This window comes from Aquila chrysaetos, chromosome 15 (assembly GCF_900496995.4).
Source record: "Aquila chrysaetos chrysaetos chromosome 15, bAquChr1.4, whole genome shotgun sequence".
Classification (NCBI taxonomy): Eukaryota; Metazoa; Chordata; class Aves; order Accipitriformes; family Accipitridae; genus Aquila; species Aquila chrysaetos.
In genome coordinates, this window is record NC_044018.1 from 10,196,870 (window position 1) to 10,217,760 (window position 20,891).

The window sequence follows — 20,891 nt, forward strand, 5'->3', positions numbered from 1 at the left end:
CCCAAATCCCTCTGTAAGTCCTGGATAAACACCATCTGACCTTGCCAATTTCCTATTATTCAATCTATTTTCTTTCTACCTTCTACCATGACTTCCAACAGGAAACTGCTCCTCCAACACTTTTCTCTAAAAAAGCAGCACTTCAGCATGAAAACCTCCCGAAGGTCCTCTTTGACAAGCATGGGGTTTAGTTTTTTCGTTACAGCCTTATCTTCCCTGAGCTCCTTTCACACCTTATTTAGTGGACATAAAGACTCTGTGGCAGGATCCTGGCGGGCTGAGAAAGGATTTACTGCTACTTTTTATGTCTTTCACAAGTCGGTCCCCAAAATCTTTTTGCTGGGAGGCCTGCTGTACTGTGGTGTAACGCTCCAGGTGCCCAGGTCGTTTCCTCATTCAGATGCAACTTCAACCATGTCGAAGGACGAGTCTGTGCTTCCGCTACCCCTTTCCCTGCCTTTTCCTAAGCACCCCAGCTTATCTTCCTCTTTCAAAACTACCTTTTTTTTTTTCTCCCTTTGCCAGAATTCCCAAGGAAACTGTGAGGTTTGGGCAAGCGCGAATGACAGAACCTGAAGGAAACCCCCGAGACGCGCGTCTCGGGGGAACTGAGCTCTTGCTCCCGCCTTTTCCCAGCGGAAGACGGACGCCGGCCCTCGCTCGGCGCCTCGCCTGGGGCTGGGGCGGCGCCGCCGGCCACCGGCCGCCGCTCCGGCGGCAAAAGCCGCCCCGTCGCCCCAGGGGGAGGCAGGGGAGGCACTGCCCAGGCCGGCCGCCTCGCAAGGGCCGCCCTCTTCCCTCAGGGGGGCTCGCAGGGCCGCCGCCCTCACGGAGCGGAGCGGGGCGGCGGAGGCGGGAGGCGGGGCGGCGCTGCGCTGCCCTCGGCCCACCCCGGCGCGGCCCAGGCGGAAGGAGCGGCCGCGCCGCGCCCGCCCCCTCCCTGCGCGGCCTCGCCGGCTGCTTCCGCCCGGTTTCGGCAGACGTCGCGGGCGCCGGCCGCTGCCTCGCCGCCGCCGCTATGCTGGGTGTCGGGGAGCCTGCGAAGGGGGAAGGTACGTGCCTCAGCGGCGCGGCGGTCTCTCCGCAACCCGCCGCCTCGGGGCGCCGTGTGGGGCGGGGGCAGCGCGGAGGGGCTGCGCCCCCGCCGAGGGCGGGCGGGCGGTGGGCCGGGGCGGCGGGGCCGGCCGGGCCCTTCCCTTCCCTCCCCTCGCCCGGCGGGCCGTGTCGGGTCCGAGAGTCGCGCAGCGAGCGGCCCTGCGCCTAGGGCCTCGCCGAGCCGGTTGCCGGACACCGACCGCTGCTGTGTGCCGCGGCAGGCGGTAAGCCGGCGGCGGGGCTGAGGCGGTGCCTGGCTGAGCACTGAAGTGTCCCCGAGCCCTGATGTAATGGCCGTGCAGAAATCCGGTTTATAGAACCGTGCTCCGCTGAATAATGCTGGTGGTTTCGAGGCGTCAGGTTAAGGATGGAGTAGCACATCGCACGCAGCAAAAGATGCTTTGTACGTGCTCCCTTGGTTCTTCTTTCCTTGGATGGGGAGGAGACTTCAAGAAACAAGTCCTAAGCAGTGTCTCCTTTTCCAGAAAATAACTGCGGTGATGCTACTTGCCGTGTTTTTTCCTATATGTCAGTACTTGTTTCTGTGAAGCATCTCTTGGAGCTGACTGACGCTTGTTATCTAAGCGGCAAGTTATAAAACAGGTAGGAAGAAAAAGTCCGTGGCCTGAAGGGCCTATAAGTGAGGAAAATAAGATCATAAATTCTTAGAAGTTAAAAGTGAGATGAGATTTTTTAAGTGGAAAGATATGTCTCTTAATAGAGGAAATAATTGGTTTGGAAAAGCAGAGAGTCTAGTGGGTGTACACACCCTCCTTCAGGAACCCTCTGTCTGTCAGCTTTGTTCTTAGTGCTGGTCCCAGAGCATCGTCATTGTTAGTAAATACAGGCTTGAAGGTAGCTGCTACAAAAGAGAAGAAATGCCTGCTCCAGACAGGAGGTGAGCAGCGAGTTCAGGAAGCGGTGTAAATGCTGGCATGGAAATGTATGGTTAAAGAAATTAAGATAATGATGAAGCACTGTTGAGGTATGACAGTTGTCGAGGGCTTTCTCACTGGTAACTGGTTTGTTGTGTTTGCAAAAATGGTGAAACGGCTTCTTTTCTTGCAACTTAGGTATAATATTAAAGCCTTATCATCAGAAGACTTGAATGGCTTGAATGATGCAGACCCTTATTTTTTAAGGTACAATATACTCCTGGCCCTCTGGGACTTTATGATGTCCATTTAAGGTCTAAGAGCACATCCGCAGGGACCTGTTGCAGAATCAGGATATGAATTTGTATTCTGTGTGTCTCAGAGACTAGAAGCCTTCAATTATTAATCAGGATTATTGCAGTTCCCTATTTTCTTGTGGCGCTTTCTTATGATGTCAGTGAGGGAAGTGGTCACATTTACGGAACTAGCATTTAATATATCCTGTCATGAAATTACTGCAAGGATTGTATACAAGCAATTGAAGTCAGTGGTTTTTTCAAGAATCTTTGATGGTACCCTAAGCAGATGCTTGTGAAAAAGGCAAACATATATGATTCTTCTTTTACCTCATCCAACTCTGTAAGTGTCAACTCAGCCTGCAACAAAGTACAGTCCAGGAACTTTCTGGAACAGATGTACTGAAGACTTGAAGTTCCACAGTGGATTTCTTCTCTACCAACTAATCCTTGCCTTCAACCCATGTGGAGCTCTAGTGTTTGCAATATCCAGCCTCAAGTCGTTCTGTGGGTCAAATACCCACTAACTCAGGAGGCACCTCTTGGTTTTGAACACGCTTTCTGCTACTTCTGTTTGATATTTCCTCCTTTTTAAATTAGAAGAGACACTGATGGGTTATTACCTATTTATCTGCTTCGTGTGATTCACTAAGGCAATTACAATAAATTGTATAAGGGTAATGGTAAAACAAAATTTCCAGTATGACTGCCAAGCCAAAGGACTTAACAGTAAATTTGACAAGATTTACTCTAAAGCTTCCTAATAGCACTGATCTTACTGGGTTTTTTTATATTGATAGCTTTGATTTCCTTTAAATTACATTTTTTCTATTATTGTGATTTATTATCATGTGGGCACCTTGTCTGCAAAAAGGGGTGGTCCTCATTTTGAATAATGTCTAGGTTGTATTTACCAAGTATTTGGAGCAGAATTTCAATGTTTAAGCTTTAGTGGTGTTGTGCATGCATTTGTGCAGACAACATGCATGCAGGATATGAAGGACAGGTAGTTCTTGTGTATTTAAATGAGGCATGCTCATAACAGCGGTATAACTATGGTTTTTTTCTGCTCTTGACAAACCACTGTGTAATACTGTGAATTTTCAGTAAAGTCCTTGACTAAATTTGATTCCAGCCTACACTTTGAATTATAATACTTAGATGTCCAGTAAGGTTTGTAAACAGGTTAACTGGGGGAAGTCAGTCACTTTGATAAAAGAATATGTATAATAGGAAACAAATGTGTAATATGAAAGGTCTGAACTTAACAGAGTCTTAAGCTTGAAACAAATCTGAGATTTCACACCAAAATACTAGCTTGAGTACATAGTCGACTAGTAAAATGAATGAGAGAACTGCTTATTTACCTAGCTAGGATTGCACAGCCATCTAATCCAGCTGTGCATTGTGTGGTAAGTGCCTTGTTACCCTATGTTAGGTAATCCTGATGTGTCAGAACAACGTCTAACCAGAGATACTGCAACTCCAAGTATAGCAGGATTTTTTTTCCTCGGTATTCTTCCTTCCTCCTCTTGCTGCTAGTAACCATGCTGTTCTTTTGGTTCTCTCCTTTTTCTGCCTCATCTGCTTCTGTTTAGATCCTGTTCCTGTTGTCCTTTGTTTAGACAGGTCCTTTACTCAAGTTTCTCATTTACAAAAAAAAAGTAACTGATACAAACTTTTTGTGGAAATCTGACCCCCCCAAATTTTACCTCTCAAAAGAAATTGTAGCACTAACTAAATGTTAGTACTAACTAAAATGGGTATCAGGTGATAACTGGATTCTTATTTGCACCTGGGATGAACACAGGCTTTGTTTAGGTATTTGTACCTAGTTATGTGTTGTCAGGGTTTGGCAGGATTATTTTGATGGGAGGAGCTGGGTCCCTTTGCAAAATAGTGATACTTCAAGGGTTACTCTCAGTTTGAGGAACAAGCTAGCAGTGTTTCCAGCATGGTGAATTGACTTGGATCCTCTTGTTACTAGAACTGTAGGCCTGTATGTCAGAGCACTGGCATGTGCAGGCCTTCCTGCAGCACTGGTTCTGGGATAAACTTTTTGGCTAATGCACCACTTTCTCCAGCCTGACTGTTCAACTCCCCGTCCCATCCACCTGATCAGCAGAATGGTGAACATCACCGTTGCTTCTTATTGGGAAGGACTTGGACTCCAGGCCTCATGTTAATGGTATAGACAATTATATTACTGTAGTGACTCAGAAAGGTATCTAATGCTATCTGATATTATTCTTTGTAGTCTCTTCTTTATGTCTCCTGTTCATTGATTCTCCTGTTTGATTTCCCTTGTCATTTGCACAGAGCTGCGTACAGCCTATTTGTTTTCATGTCTCTGCTTGCAGTGCCTTCCTAGCCTGTTTAGGTTAGTAAATGAGTATCAGAATGTACAGCTGCTGCAGTAACCATAAGAAGGAGGTGATAAGCAGTAACCATAAGAAGGAGGTGATAAGCAGCAAACACAGGTTGAGAGGTTACTGGAGAATTCTGTTGTGACTAGTAAGCTGGTCCACTGTAAGTAGACAGTATTTTGACTAATTCTTTTATGTCCTTGTTAGAAAGCAAAAAAACCATCAGTAGCTGGAGAGCTAAGTTGAAGGTGAGATAAACAGTTGATGTAAGAACACATGTAAGTTGAAAAAATGGGAAGAAAAGAAAAAAAGTGTTTTGAATTCAGAGCATATGTTAGGCTAAGGGAGAACAACTAACATGGAAATATGGAAGAAACATAAAGAGATAGTTCCATAGGGAGATTCATGCTGAACAGCACAGCAAAGGATGGGGGAAGCCAAATGAAGGACAGCTTGATGCTAATTGGATTGGTTTAATTTTTTTTTTTTTTTATTTGATACGTGCTTCTTGCTAGTATTCATTATGGTCTTTGAGCTTTGCCTTACATAACAAGAACAAAGAAAGAACAGTGCTCTCCATTGAGTAGTGGATCTTATCCTGATAGGAGGTGGAAAAGGAGTTATTTAATAAAAGATGAAATAGCAATTGCTTTTTACTGCTTTTGGCTGTCATTACTGCTGCTGAAAGATGGAAGTTTCTTCAAATGGTTAACTTCTGGGTGCTGTCGTTTAAATGCATATATAGGTTACCGTTACTTTAAATTCTTGCATTTTTGTGTTTCATTAACTGTTGTCCAGATTACCTGTGTGACTTGAATGGCTGCACAACAGAAATGTGGGACTTGGGTTTTTTCTATGTAGGAGAAAAAATAAGAGTATAGAACATACTGTTGCAGAGCCAAATAGTTCTTTGACTTTTTCTTTTGAAAAGGTGCAAAGTTCTTGTTTTCCCTAGAGATAGTAGGAATCAAATGGCAAAGAAGCATCATCTTTGTTTAGCGAGCAAGCATTTTTTCCAAACCCCTTAGGCCTCAAGCAAACCTATTTGGATGTGCATATTTTCTCTTAATACCATTTTCAGTTTCTTCTTGTGCATGTGTCCTTGATTATCTGTTCTTTCACTTTTTTGTAGTATATTCTGCTACTTCTGTCTCTCCTATTGAAGCAATACCCTGTGAAAGGCCGTGTCAACTCTTCTCCCACATAATTCACATACCTGTTCAATTTTGAACGTGCTTCGTTTTGGGTGGTGATATGTGCTGAAGTTTGAAGGCCACTAATGTTTCTTTTCTCCGTATCCAAGCATAAGCATGATGGGTTCTTGTTCATGAAGCATAACATTCCCACCTCTAACTTCAGCAAGATTTTAACCCAGTCTGTAATCATGGTGTTATATTTCAGTTTTGCCCAGTGGCTCCCAAAATACTGATGTTCAACATAATCCACATTCAAATAAACAATTAAACAAATTGTGTACTTTGCGGACTTTACTGTATTTGTGACAATTTTCTCATGCTGTCCATTCCAAACTGTGATTTATTTCCCTTTGATTTTCTAATGTAGAATTTTTGCTTTTTGCTTGGTTTTCCTGCAGGCAGCTGGGAAAGTTCATTTACAAGATTCTCTTGACATGAGTCTGCTGTTTCTGTGAAATTTTCTGGTCGGAGGAGACCTGGCATATTTTTCTCCGTAGAAACCTTCTTTACCATGAAGACATTCAGCAGCAGCTTTTTATATTCTCTCACATAGAAATTCTATCTTTGCTTGAATGAGGTTTTGCTAACATTGCAGTCTAATCTCAGAACATGTATTTAAATTATATTTATTATACCTACCTGTTATTCATGCCCACCACCCTCTGTTTATTCCTCTGTGAGATTTCAGTTTTAAACTCCCCAAGATTTTCCTCTGGGTCCAATACTTCAATGCAGTACGTAGAGGGAAAGCTGTCTTTGAAAGTTACTTCATTTGTCCAGTAGATCTCAGTATTTTGTGCAAATGAACAACTTTTTCTTCCTTTGGGACCAAAAAGTTTCTCAAAATCCCATTTTCTGTTCTGGAAAATACCCCATATTACACCAAATTAAATCATCCTATTTGTTTTCATGGAAATGTAGCCATCATTATTTCCTTGAGTGCACTTGTTTCTTTAAATAATTAATTTGTTGCTCATTTCTTTTTAGGTCATCAACGTTACTAGCTTTATGATCAGGCTTGCGTATTAACTGGGAAATGGGGGAGTTACTAGGAGTATAGCTACCACTTTCTTGTAATCTGTGGGATTCTGTGCCTTAATTATGCTTTTGAAGTTACTTTAAGAAAAACCGAAACAAAACAAACGTGCACTCTTTTGGGGTCATTTTTATGCTGGTAGCTCTGAACAGTTCACAAACAGTTTGTGATGCTTTAGCTCTTTTGAAGAAGTGAAAGTTACCATCTGGGTATGATTAAATAGTTTGACAGGATATAATATGTAGGACTTCTTCCACTGTATGCTGACATGTGTTTGATAAAATATATTCCACTTTTAGAATGTCATGTCTCTTTTGGGTACATTTATAGTTGCTGGTATTGTATGAAGCCTCAGGGGACTCTCAGCCACACCAAATCCTTCTCAGGATTTGCTTATGCTTGCTATGATGCCAGTGCTACATGTTTCTGAGTGTTAAAAGTTGCAATGGCAAATGGAGGACCTTTTGATCTACCTAGTAACAGGGGACATGGACTCTGCTATTTCAGCACTGGGCAAGCATAACTGGGTTTTTGAGACCTTTGTTAAAGGAGTGTCAGCACAAACAAAAACTGAGGTCTGTGATTGCCAAAGGAGAAAAAGAGACCAGACATAAAACTTAGTGTCTTTGTGCCAGAACTGCAATGAAAGGTCAGATCCCCTTGCCGACTGTGTTGAGTGCTGTAGACCAATAGTTGATGCTTTCAAGCTTGTGACTACTTTCATAAAGGTTGCCATTGTGCCTCATTCCCTTGGAAGTCTTTCATTTGCTGTTTCATCCTCTTGAGAATAGTGTGGAAGTCAAGACCAAGAGTGCTGTAATAGTTCTATTATGATGATTAACAAGAGCTCCATTTTTTTGTTGTAGTCATTAGTACATGCTGAACTTTTTAAAGCCAAAACTCTCGGTGAGATGTAAAGATTGGTTAAAAGTTATGGTGGGCCTTCCTAATCCATTTCCCCAGGGTTTTGACCACCCTCTCTGTTGAATAATTTTGCACCAGACCAGTGTAGACGTGTATTATTGTGGGATCTGAAAATGTTTTCTGATTTCTTGATTCCTTACCCCCAAAACTCTTTCAAATTGCTCATACCAGAGCAAAGCACCTTGTCGGAATAAGGTTGGTGGGGGATCCATCTATGCCTGATTTGAATTCACAAAATCTGGACCTTTCCAAGCTAGCACTTTTTTGATTTGTGAGTCCTACACTGCTTTGCTGAAAGTCTTTCTCAATAACTGGTTTTATAATGTTTGGCACTGACAAGGGACCACTAGTCTGGTATAAAATTGATACCCTGAAGTTATTTTCCCTGCTTCCCTTCCACCAGGACAGTATATACTTTCTTGGGGATTGCTACAAGTTTATTAGTGGTAATGAAATCCAAATTTTGTGATGATACTGGAGGTCCACTTCTTAAAAATAGGTTTCTTCCTACTTAGGTCTATACACAGTCCCCTTTATGGTGTCTCTGTACAAGGTTCAGAAACGAAAACTGATGCCAGTTTTCATTCTGCACTTCAGTTTTCATAGCTACAGCTCTAAGCATGAGTAAGGTGTACCCCATTTCCATGCATTTCACAGATATTTTTGCACAGTCATCAGTGAAATTCTCCTAGCTGTTTTACTGCTTGAGGGAGGGGCATGGGGGGAATGACACAAGAACAAAAAAAAGTGAAGGCATCAGATTGCTAGGTCATGGAGTGATGCCTGAAAATAAGGTCGCCTAGTTACTTCACTCGTTTTAGACAAAAACAGCTTGCTGCTCTGAACTGCCTTATGTATAGATGTTTGGGTTTTAGTGGGTTATTTCATATAGCTACATTGCTTCATTTGGTGTGTCCGTAGTGTTAACTTGTTAGCTTTACTTGTTTTTACAAGTAACACCTAACTGTTTTTATTCACTAATTCAGAACTACTGTGAAAGGGACTAGCAGGTCCTTGCCATCATACGACTTTGACAGAGAATTGTACTGTAAAGTACAAAGAAGAAATGTTTCAGTGTTATGTGGTACTGGCTGCTGCTGCTGCTTTTCTTATACAGAATTGGTCAAGATTTGTGACTGATGTCACAACAGCTTGTAAAGTCTTTGGTCTACGTTTGCTGCTTTTCTGTAGAAAATTTGGCATCCACTGTTTGTCTGTAGTTTGTCCAAAGAAATCCTTGATGAGATCTAGGCATCCTGTGTTCCACTCTCCTCCTCTTTTTCATCTTTGCAGGTTTTCTACCAGATCGGTCAGTCTGTCCCTTCTGCTTCTAGTTCTTGGCTATGAGCGTGTTAGTTCCAGTCTGCAAATCAAGGAGCTTACGTCAGGTCTGGATGATTCTCTTCTGGGGATAATGTTGCAGAATTGTTAGAGCCTTAGCATAGCAGGCAGCTGAAGGAATCTCGCTTTCAATTTTTCCAGGGTTTTTTTTTGCATTGTGATACTGAATTCAATCACATAAGCTCACCAATTAGGGCTGTGTTTCTTTTTTATTTAAGCTGGTACAGCTAATCCGTGGAATACATCTACTTCAGTTTCCTATGGTTTTTGGGGGCTGATTTAGTTTAGGTTCCTTTTCTCTGACCTATAGACGTAGTTACTGTCATCTACTGTATTCATGAAGCCCTCTGCATTTGCTAAGGTACTAGAAAAATTGGCTGATGCCCTTGTTGCACCTCACCCTTTATCTCTTTCTGGTGTTTTAGGGCCATAAGAATGGTAAACTGTTCATTTATAGGAAACTCTGGAGAAAATCTAGTCCATCCTTCTGTTCAGACCAAAATTATTGTTTTGTCCAGCTGAGTCTTAAAAACCTCCAACAAAAGAAGTTCCACTGCCTTCCTAGCAATCTTCCATTGCCTTCCTAGCAAAGGATTTTTTTGTAATGTCTTAAACTGTCAAGACTTGTGGCTGTTGCCTCTTGGTTTATGATCTGCCATTGCAAAGAAAACTTTGGCTATGCTATCTTTGCAAGTCTTTTTCACATAGCTCTAGGTTGCTATTTAATGACAGCTTATCCTTTTGGCAGACTAAAACAGCACAGTTCATAAAGCTTTTCTTTAGAGATCGTGTGCTCTTGGCTGCTCACCCTCTGGGTAGTCATCTACTTGACCCTCCCAAGTTTCCCTATGTCCATCTTGACCTGGTGGGGTGAGCAAAACTGGGCTCAGTGTTGCAGGTATGTCCTCACAACTGTTGAATAGAAGGCAAGAGTAACTTCCCTCAAACTGCTGACCATGCTTCTTGGATTTCAGTCTGATACATAGTTTGTCTTACTGTGTTGAGAGCACATTGTTGTCTTTCAGTTTGGCATCCGTCATGACAGACATCTTTTTCAGCAGGGCTGCTACTCAGCCAATTACCTCTGAGCTGCTTCTGAAGCATGGTGTTCTGCTTCAGGTGCAGATCTTTGTGCTTTCCGCTGTTGAGCATCATAAGGGATTTGTTGGCCCAGTCCTTAAGGTTCTGAAGGAAGCAACCCTCTGAATTGAAGCTCTGCTCTGGCTGTATCCACTATCCCAGATGATTTAGCATTGTTTGCATTTTTTGTCTCATCATCCAGGTTTCTGATGAAAATGTTGAGCCTTATAGGATCCAGTATTGACCCAAGATTACTTGACTTGTTTGACATTCAGCTGACAGCCAGTAGTTCACTATCTTTTAAGCTTGTTCAGCTAGTTTTCAAACTATGTGAGTCAGTTTATTCAGCCTGTGTTTCTTTAGCCTGGAAAGGAGAATGCAGTGGGAGATGGTGCCAAAAGTCTTAATAAGGCAATGTGCATTACATCTATGTCTTTCCTCTCATTCTTGTAGCCAGGTATTTTATCATTGAAGGCAATTGCATTGCTGGAGCATGATTTGCCACTGGGAAATTGGTTTCCTATTCTGGATTAACGTCTTTTCCTTTATGTTATTAGAAGAATACATGCTCCTGTGATTTTTCTGAGGACTCAGCTGAGCCAGATCACCAGATCAGCCTATAGTGCCTTGGGTGCTCCTCCTTACCTTTCTTTATGGAAAATGTCTATGATTTTAGAATTTTATTTTTTTTTCCTGGCTTCCCCCCCCCACCCCCAGCCATCAAGAGCTCCTGTGAATTACCATGTTTCTTTGATAAGCAGCAGCCTTGCAATTGCATCAACCAATTCTTTTGGCACTTACAGTTGTATTTAGTCCAGTCTCATGAATTTACATACATCCAACTTCTATAGGTCATCCCTAAGCTGTAGTCCAGCCCCTTTTTCAAGAAGGGCAAAGTAGGTCAGGTTGCTGAAAGCGTTGTCTAGTCAAGCATTGAATATCGCCAGGGTTGGAGATTGCACAGCCTCCCTGGGCAGCTTCTTCCATTATTTAGTAATCTTCATTGTGAGTGTGGAGAAACCTCTTTGTCATTGGAATTTCCTTTGTTGCAACTTTTGATTGTTGGTCCTTGTCCTTTGGACATACATCACATGCTTCAGCATCCATATCGTCTAATTGAATCTCTACAATGCGTTGATGGTCTTGCTTGTACTGAGGAGTCCAAAACTGGACACAGTACTCCAGATGCAGTCTCTCCAGTGCCAAACAGAGGAAGATAATCATGTCCCCAAATTTGCTGGCTAGTCCTGCTAATGCAGCCTTGTATACATTTGGCCTTCATGGTTGCAAGGCCACACTACTGACTAATTTTCAACTTGTTATCCACTAGTGTCTTTCTTGCAAAGCCAATTCCTAGCCTTCAAGCCCCCAGCCTGTGGTGCTGCATTGGGTTACTGAACTCTAGGTGCAGGACTTTCCATTTGGCCTTGGATTTTATGTGGTTCCTGTTTTTCCAGCCTGTCAAGATCCAGTTGGATAGCAGTCCTCCCCTACAGTGTTTCAGTTGGTGTGTCTTCCTCCTCCTCTCAGTCTGGTATTGTGCACAAACCTGCTGAGAGTTCATACTGTCCCATTGTCCAGGTATTTAATGAAGACATTGAACAGTATGGGCCAAATATTGATCCTTGCAGGACATTGCTGGTAAGTTAATGGGGTTTTTTTGTGTTGTAGGTTTTTTGTGTGTTTGTTTTGTTTTTTCTTTTTTCGTCGTCTTTTTTTTCCCCAAGAGCACCTTACAGTTCACTTAGTCCACATCTCACCAGTTTAGCTGTAATAATACTATGGGAGACATTCCTAGAAAGCCTTGCTCAAGTTAAGCTGAACAGCAGCTAGTGTTCTCCACTCATCCACTGAGCCATTCATCTCATCACAGAAGGCAATGAGGTTATTCAAGCATGATGTGCCCTCACCAAGTCTATGTAGGGTGTTCTCCCAGTTGCTTTCATGTGCGTGGGTACAACTTTGTGGGGGGATTTCCTTTGACAGCTTTCTGAGAACTGAGATGAGGCTGACTTGCCTATAGCTCCGTGCACACTCCAGCTTGAACATGTGCATGGTGGTTGCCTTTTTGCAGTTTTCAGGCACTTCCCCCAGTCATTGTGGCATATCAAAAAGGATAGAAAGTGGCCTCATAGTAACCCTGGCCATGGACACCATGGGATGTTATCTTACCGCTTTGTGGAATCTCATATGTCAAATCTGCTTCAGTGGTTGTTTCTCCTTTACTTTGGTTCCACCACTGTTTTATGTAACTTATCTTTGCCCTTGTGATTACCATTGCATCTCTCACTTCAGCATCATTCTTCAGATCAGGTACACCAACCTGTTTGTCCTGTCCTGTGATTAGATAGTTTCTAGGCAAATCTCAGTTGATTTACTCTGGTTACATTTTGCGGTGCTAGACTGAGTCTGTGACAATTCTTTAATTAACCACTATTTTGGATGCAGATCACAAACGCTGTTACTCCCAAGTTATCTTTCAAATAAAATGTCAAGTCCAAGTAATAGTGTAGGATGGAGCAGTTAATATGCTATCAGGACAGTTGCATAAATAATTAAGCACAACGTGTCCAAAGGAAACTTAGTTTTACTATTAGCATTTTACTTTGGAGTCAGTTGAACCAAAGATGAATATGAAGAGACTTAGTCATATGGCAGAAGTAATCTGCTTCTTGTAGATAACTCTGTTTCCAGATATTCTTATCTGAAACAATGATAGTAGGTGGAGTCCAAATCAGTAGTAAGGCACCTAAATATATGTGCTGGTTTGTAAGTGCAAGTGTATGTCTAAGTTCTCATTATAGGCTTTCCTAACTAGGGGATGATTTGTCTCAGCCTGAGGTAGAAACCTAGTGGCTGGTCCCATGGTTATTCACTAATTAGTTCATATACTGTCACCTAGATCTATCCTGTAATAGGAGTTTGCTTTCAGGTAGACACCTACGTTAAGGGTGTGTTAATCTAGTGCTAAAGCCCTACCCTGTAATTCAAAGTCCATGTTTACGTGTTCTAGCAGAAGTTTTGTTACTAGATTAAGTACTGTTGACAGAAGCTGCCTTTCTTGTAATGTTTTTCCATTTATGTTTAGAGTTTATGGGCAGGGGTTGGAGAGAAGGAACAAAATATTGCATGGTATGTAATAAGGCCTGATTTCCTACATAGTTGCCTCTCTTTCTCTTGCTCTGTTACTTTCCTTTGTGATGACTCATGAAACTCCCACTGGTGAAGTTTGTGGTTCTGTCTTCTCTTTAGCTTTCTTAGAGCTGCGGTGCAAACGGTGCCCTCTCCACCAGCTGACTGAGCTGGTAGGATTCTCATCTCTCGAGACCGCTGCCATTAAATGTGTTTGGAAATTGATAGGCCATCTTAAGATATTTCTAGGGGAAACACAGGCAATTCATGCCAAAGATAGATGCCTATAATGGAAATACTGTTCTTCAAAGCTTCATTTATGAAGAGGGAGGGAGATCCAGAGGTATTTTGGGGTATTACTGATTTAATCTTAAAACAGGTCTGAGTAGTATCCTGGGAGTATATCCACTGTCTTTTCTCTGTTTTTCTCTTTACATCTGTTTCTATTACTAAAGGCCATAAAGTTATAAATTAAAAACCCAACAATAAATAAATAAAAATCCCTCAGATATTACATCGAGTTAGTACTAGGAAACCTTTTGGGGTTGTCTGAGATGGGCAGTTTTTCAGAAAACCTTTTCTTTTCTAGTGTGCATTCTTGCTTTCAGGTACTGCAATGCTATGCATATTAGAAATTAGAAGTAGATAAGTTAAAAACTGGACCAAAGCTACTACAAGAGTCTGTGTGAACTTGAAAAGCCTACCACTCCAGTCCAAAATGCATTGCTGAGCTACCTTTTTTCATTGCTTAATTTATGACCTTATGTTGCAAATGCTATTTGTGAATGCAGAATTGTCTATGGGATTTCCATTTGGAGTTTTTCAGTGAAATCAATTCAAAATGAAACTTTACAACTGATTTTATTGGATCATGATCAGAAACTTTGTATAAAACCTACTTTCTTGGGTAAGGACTTGTTACTTTTGCTTCTTGGATTGTAAACACCTCAGAAAAGGGATGACAAGCTTAATGTTTACTTTGGTTGTTGATGTAACTGGTTTCTTTGTCATTTGAATAATAAAGATATAAAAGCAGGAATAATGCATTGAAAAATATACCTTATAGTTTGACAAAATTTGCCTCAATTACTTACGTTCCAGTCACTGTAAGTTAAAGACGATAACATGGCGAATAATGAAGTGGTAAAGGGTGTCTCCTTTGGCATTAAATGAACTTTTTTTTTTGGGGGGGGGGGGGGGGGGGCAGTAGAGAGGCAGGAAAAAAGTTCTATCTATAGAATTGTGCTGTAATTGAAAGCTGTAAACCACACTTCCCCCTTCCCTCCAGAAGCATTTTCTGTTTGTATTTTACTCAATTTTTTGAAGGTGGTACTTGTTAATTCAAAATAAAACATTATCTGTCTCTTCTGCATTGCCTGTATTTTAACTTAAACCGTTCAAAACTTCAGATTAAAGCTGGGGGAAGTAAGGAAATGTTGTTTCTACAAGTGTACTTTTTAAATGTAGTCGAGTGTCATTACTTACAGTTTCATTCAGATCTGTTCCTTTCAAGTTGTGTAGCACTGAGAATTTTCCAGTGACTATTTGTGAAAGTGGTGCCCCCCACCCCATGGTCCTGGAAACTTTGTAGATCTTAGGCTTCAGTTTACATGCCTAAAACTTCACAAACTGACTAGGAAATAGAATTTGGATCCCTGTACTCAAAAATGAATGGTCCTTTTTCACTAAGCAAAACCACTTGAAAGGCCTAATGTTATTCTTAACTAGATGCTTTTGATGTTTTAAAGACCATGTTGGTATGCAACAATATCCAGATTTATTGTAATATTATTTTTTGTTGCATCTTATTTGATCATATTCTCACTTTGTTTATTTATCCTAATTCCATGTGCTGATGGATTGCTGCTGTATAAGTTATACATGAAATAGTGGCTTTTGAACTCGGAAAAGATCACCTTCTTGAATAACATGAAAGGTGATTGCCCTTTTGTCTGTTAATTTCAAGATGAGACTTACCAAAAAGTTTTACTGCAGTGGCTGCATGTGAAGTCCTTGAGAGTTCCTTTTGAGAACTGCTGGCCTATAATCTTGGGATTTTTGGCTTCTATCTCATTACACTTTTTTCTTTGTATAACATATTTAAATCATAACATATTTCAGGGTATACTAGGTAGAGACACTAAAGGCTAATCTTTTAAGATTAGTCATTAGACTAAAACTTTTTTTTTCCTTTGTGTGTGACTTGAATTACAATTTAATTAAATTGAAAACAGTAAAGTTGGACAGCCTTTTCCGTTATAGATGGTCTTGGATAAAGAATGCATAGTCATCCCTGTAATAATTTAACCAAGTTTTTCAAGTCTGTTTAAGCCAGATCTGTTGCTTCAGAAGCCTGAAATGTGGTTCTTATAAGATTGGAAATACTCTGTAGAGCTTAAATAGCCCTTGAAGTTGATACAAACAGCTTTGTGGACTTACCAAGTACTGGTGTGTGTTCCAAGTGATGCACGTGTGTGATCATACTCCAATAAGGGCAAGCTTCTGACTCTGCATTTGGTAACTGCACCTGTAGTTGCAAATGGTAAATGGTTATTTTGGCAGATGCTTGTGTATGTTCTAGTTCATCTTGATGATCTTTTAATTCATAAGTAGTAATTTGATGAAGTAGCTTTTTTACTGAAGGAGAGGTACGGGAGTTTGGTCAATCAGTTCCAAAGTGGCAGCCTAATAATTTCCTGTATGAGAAATACATGAACTGATGAACATGCATTGTTTATTTGGCAGCATAGTGTTTTATTTCTCATCCCTGCATTCAGATAACCAAATAACTTAAGAAAAGTTATAAAGGTGAGCATAAATGTTTACCTGAATTGATCAAATCTTGATTAGCTTTAACTGACAAAGCTGCCTCCTTTAATCCTTTGAAAATTTTTAGAGAAGTTAGTTATGCTGCACTTAAAATGAGGAGCCCACCTAATACTGGAAGGCAATCTAGTAGTTAGCATGTTCCTTTTGGCCTCTGGTATTTTCTTTTGGGTTTTATTATGGTTGTTTTTTGTTGAGGGTTTTTTTGGTGGTTGTTTTTAAGTGATGCTGTGGTCCCATAGTTGAGGCACACAGAACTTGTGAAGACATTCATGCAGTAGTTCTGTTTGTTTGGTATTTTTTCTTTTGTTTGCCTTGAAATACATTTCAGCTGAATCTTTTCAGTGGACAGTGTGAATAAGAAGTTTAAAATTATTTGCCTTTAAGGTAGAATAGATCTTATTGTCCAATTCATCACCATATATTTCTGTGACAAAAACTAAAAGATGTTTTCTCTCATACAGTATTAACATGTATCAACTTCTGTGACTTATTCAAACATCAAATACTGAATTGAGCCTCTGTTTACTGGAGATGACAGCTGTTTGGGGAGGGTTGTTTGGTGTTTTTGCAATTATTCTGTGGGAAGGTATAATAGCAAAGAGCCAGCTATGTAAATATTTGCTGATCTGTTATAACAGTATCTTATTCTGTCTAACAGCAAACGTGAGGTCGGTGTCAGAAGAGCCAGTCCCATTACATGAAGAATTTATCTACTGTTGTGGAGCTGCTACCCATGTCTTGAAGTGTGGGCCCTGGAAAGACCTCTCAAAAGATGAAAGTAAAAATCTACCCAGGCTCTTATTCATGATTATTCCTGGTAAGGGTCTTTTTTTGTTTAAGTTTAGAAGTGTGATGATTGGAAAGGGTATGTTCAATTTCAATTTCAAAAATCTCACTAGATAAGCAGTAGAATTTGGCCTGTGCTTATGGCCAAAAAATCAATAGTATGGCAATGGTGAAATTTCGTTGTTATATTTGATTACTACTGTTATTTGTATTCGTAATGGTGCTGTAAGGTAAAACTGAGAAATTAGGATGTCTCACTCATTCATTTTGTGATGGTGGTTTGCTGACAGCATTGTGTTTTTTTGTTGTGGGTTTTTTTTTTTTTTTTTCCATTGCTCTCCTTCCATTTATTTCTTGCACATTGAAGTGATACCTCATTGTCAGCTGTGTGCCAACCAAAAGATGAAAGTTACAATATTTGAGGGACACTTCTGGATCCAGTAGTTTTTTAAAGGTGTTTTTTTTAATAGTAAATAGTTTTTAACTTAGATTTTTGCACATGAATTTTTATGGTAAGCCTCTTGAACTCAATGAGCATCATATAGTTCTGAGTTATATTTAAATCTGATCACCTTAAAAAGAAAGCTCTAAACTTTTGTTTAGCATATGTTAAAATTAATGGAGAAGTCCTAAATTCATTAAAGTCTGCCAATGAACTGTAGGTGTTCTGCCATTAGCAAAAGTAGAGTTTGAGCCTGCTCAAGCACAGATGTTGTGACTCTTTCACTGCCTTAGAGTTTGCAGATTTCTGATGCTTCCTATAGTTTATTTGAAGGTATTGGATACTGTTGCTACTTCCCCAAGAATTAGTGGTGCAAATAATGACTCTTCTGATTATCCACATCCTTGGTATACTCTGTTGCTGTTTATCGGCTGGTGCATGGGTTGGTCCTTACTTAGGGGTGAAAGAGAGCACAGGGTCCATTTTTCAGGGTTTTTTGCAAGGTTTTGGAAGCCCTGTGGAATATTTTATGTTAGTTTCTTTGGGCACAATGTTTTTATGCCCTTGCCTCCTGGAGTTGAATAATAGTGTAACTTTTAACCCAGTGACAGTGGAGTTTAAATTCTTTCCTTAACTGAAAAGAAGAAATAAGCCTCCTATGATTACATCTTGCTACTGTTTCATGGGAACAACTTTTTAAGCCAGATATTGCATAGTGTAACTCTTTAGTAAAAGACTATCTGTATGGATCCAAATTGTCAGTTTTCCGTAGGTACAAGCCTGATTTGATACTTTTCAATTGCTGCTTTCTTCTAGTTAAGGCATTTCTGGAAGTCTTAAATAAACAGCTAAGTTAAGTGTTTCTTTTTCCCCCAAGTTCTGGAGCTTTCACCTGTCTTAGGTTGTGATACCCTTGTGTTTGGGTTGGTAGTAGAGCCTGTAACTAGGGTAAATCTGTAAAGCTAACATATTGGTAGAATCATTTGTAGGGGAAGAGCGCCAAAGTCAAACGTTAGCTTCCAAGGCAAGGTACCTCTGCAAGGCACCTAAGTTATTCTGTTCAAAATATACCGAGTCACACAGACTTTATGGGCTCTACATTCATCACAGGAAACTTTTCATGCAAGAAAACGTAGTGGCAGGGGCACATGGAGCTTATTTCCTGCAGAACAATTCTGAGAAGACCCCTTAATAACATCTTACATTAACAAGATAGGTATACAGAAATAGACATCAGTGAAATATTCAGAGTGCTTCTGTTATGGTCTGCAAGCTTTTGCAAGTAGCTGATTTATGGTTTTGGTGTTATTTCAGAATTATGTTGGTAACAAACTAGAAGTTCTGTCACTGAGAAAACAATTAAAAAATACAGCTACCGCAATAATGCTATCTTCATTTTAAATATCCAAATTCAGTAGTGAATCAAGTTACCCAAGCTCCTTGCTGTGGCTGGCAGGGAGCTGACTAGGACCTGGCATAACAATGCAGTTTTGCTTCTCATAAATCAAATGTTTTTTTCCTACTGGTCTATGCCTCATTTCTAGCCTTCAAGGGAAATTCTATCTGCCAACACAAAAAACACAGCCTTAGAAGAGATCCGGACATTTGGGTCATCTGGCAACATGTTCGTGTACCTAAACAGTCGGGATTAGATAGCATTCCCCTTGTGGTTTTGTAACTTCCCAAGCATGAAATGTGGAGCCCTTCTGGAGTCCAGCAATTTTCACACTTGAAAAGCATGTATCCCTAGCTGAGATTCTTTATGGAATAAAATAGAGGGGCAAAAGCATAGCTTGGTACAGGTCAAGGAAAGAAATATCCAGACAAGGGCAACTCTCACTCAAAAAGGAGTGTATGCACAGCCAAGTGTTAAGTGATCTGAACTGAACATGGTTAGTCCTACTGCATGTGATACATTGTTCTGCGTATTAAACTGCTCTGGTACATACTTTTCCAGTCTTAATGAAATTCATGCGTATGATTTGTTTATATGTAATCAAACAAAATGGGGTTGAGGGTGGTTATAGAAGAGAAAGATGATAAAATTCTCAGCTTCTGCTAGAATTGAATTGTTGCAAGAGATTTGAGAATAAATCCTGTATACTTATTTTCTGTGGGTGTTTTAGTCAAATTTCTTCATAATGGGGAGGATTTCTCTCTGGTCTGACTTTTTTTTTTTTTTAAAAAGGGGAGGAAGGGAGAAAGCTGACTCCAAAACATTTTTCTACTCTGAAATGAATGGCAAAATTCCCACTGACTTTCAATGAGGCAGAATTCTGCCTCCTTAGGACTGATAGCTCACTGTGCTTGAAGCAGTTGGAATACAGAATGTGCAGTGGAGTTCAATCTCATTTAATTACAACAAGCTAATGTTTTTATTAATGGCAGTCTGTGTAAACTTACAATTTTAGTAAAGTTTTACTATATTAGTTGAAATGTTTAATGTGCACTTTTTTGTTCCATAATGTTTTTTCCTTGTGTAAGCAAAACCTCTGTATAGGAGGAATAATGTGCTTACTGAAGTAATTACTGTGTAAAAGGCCCAATTTTTCCTCAGTCCAGAATATATGCGTATACTTGTTTGCCTGCCTTAATATGAATTCTTTTCTATTAAAACCGATGAGATTTACTCATGAGAGTAAAATTAAAAGTGTACAGTTGAAGGATCAGGTCCATGGTTTTCTGGAAATGTAGGCGTTATGGAAAGGACAGGAATTACTTTTTTCCTCTTGTGTCGTAAAGGTCTATTTTCCCTTCTCCAGTGTTTGTTTAGTGTAAAATTAGCAGTGAAGTATAAAATCTACTACAGCAATATTTAACGTTACTTGGGTTCATTGAAAACCAGGATCCGCAAGGTGTAATGGAATATTTTTTTACTGTTTTAAGAGTATCTGTCTATTTGTGTCTGTGTATTTTTGAAACATTTAACTTTGTAAATAAATTTAGTACAAATTTTAAAACCACCGTGCTGTTTAGCTCATGAAGTTTTGCTGTTCGTCAAGTTTTTCTTGCATTTCATTGCAGGAGTGCATTTTGCAATACCTTTATTCCAGGCTTCGTAATTTTTGTTACCATTGCTGTAAACTAGGCAATTTTGTTATTTAGAGTCTTGTACTTGGGAAGCTTAGTTCACGGTTGATAATGTATAATGTAAATAACATTTTTTGTGGTAAAGCATGCTATACAAGTTTCGTTCATTAATATACAGAAGTAATTTCAGAATTCAGTTCTTTGGCATGCATGCAGAGTACTCCCTATGCTTGCTAAGTTTCTTGATCTGCCTGCATGCAGTTGGATTTCTGCTGGGTTATTGGATCATCTTACTGTTTTACCAACTCATGCAGTGACTTGGTGATATTTAAAGCCTATGAGGACTTAACCAGACACTTTTTTTTAAAGTATAAAGATTTAATCTCCTGAGCTAATCCTCTGAGTCAGGAGTTGCTTATGGTTTTCTGCACAACAGAAAATGAGGGCTTGGATTCTGATCTTC

General features: G+C 40.2%; 1 protein-coding gene across 1 annotated transcript in view; it reads left to right on the plus strand.

Moving 5' to 3' along the window:
• The first annotated feature begins 813 nt into the window (after positions 1–813).
• LDAH (lipid droplet associated hydrolase) overlaps positions 814–20,891 on the plus strand; it is a 128,654-nt gene continuing 108,576 nt past the window's right edge. Inside the window, exons 1-2 of the mRNA XM_030037436.1 lie at positions 814–1,052; positions 16,829–16,987. Of these exons, the coding sequence (XP_029893296.1) occupies positions 1,019–1,052; positions 16,829–16,987 (193 nt within the window). The 5' untranslated portion in view covers positions 814–1,018. The remainder of the gene's footprint in view (positions 1,053–16,828; positions 16,988–20,891) is intronic.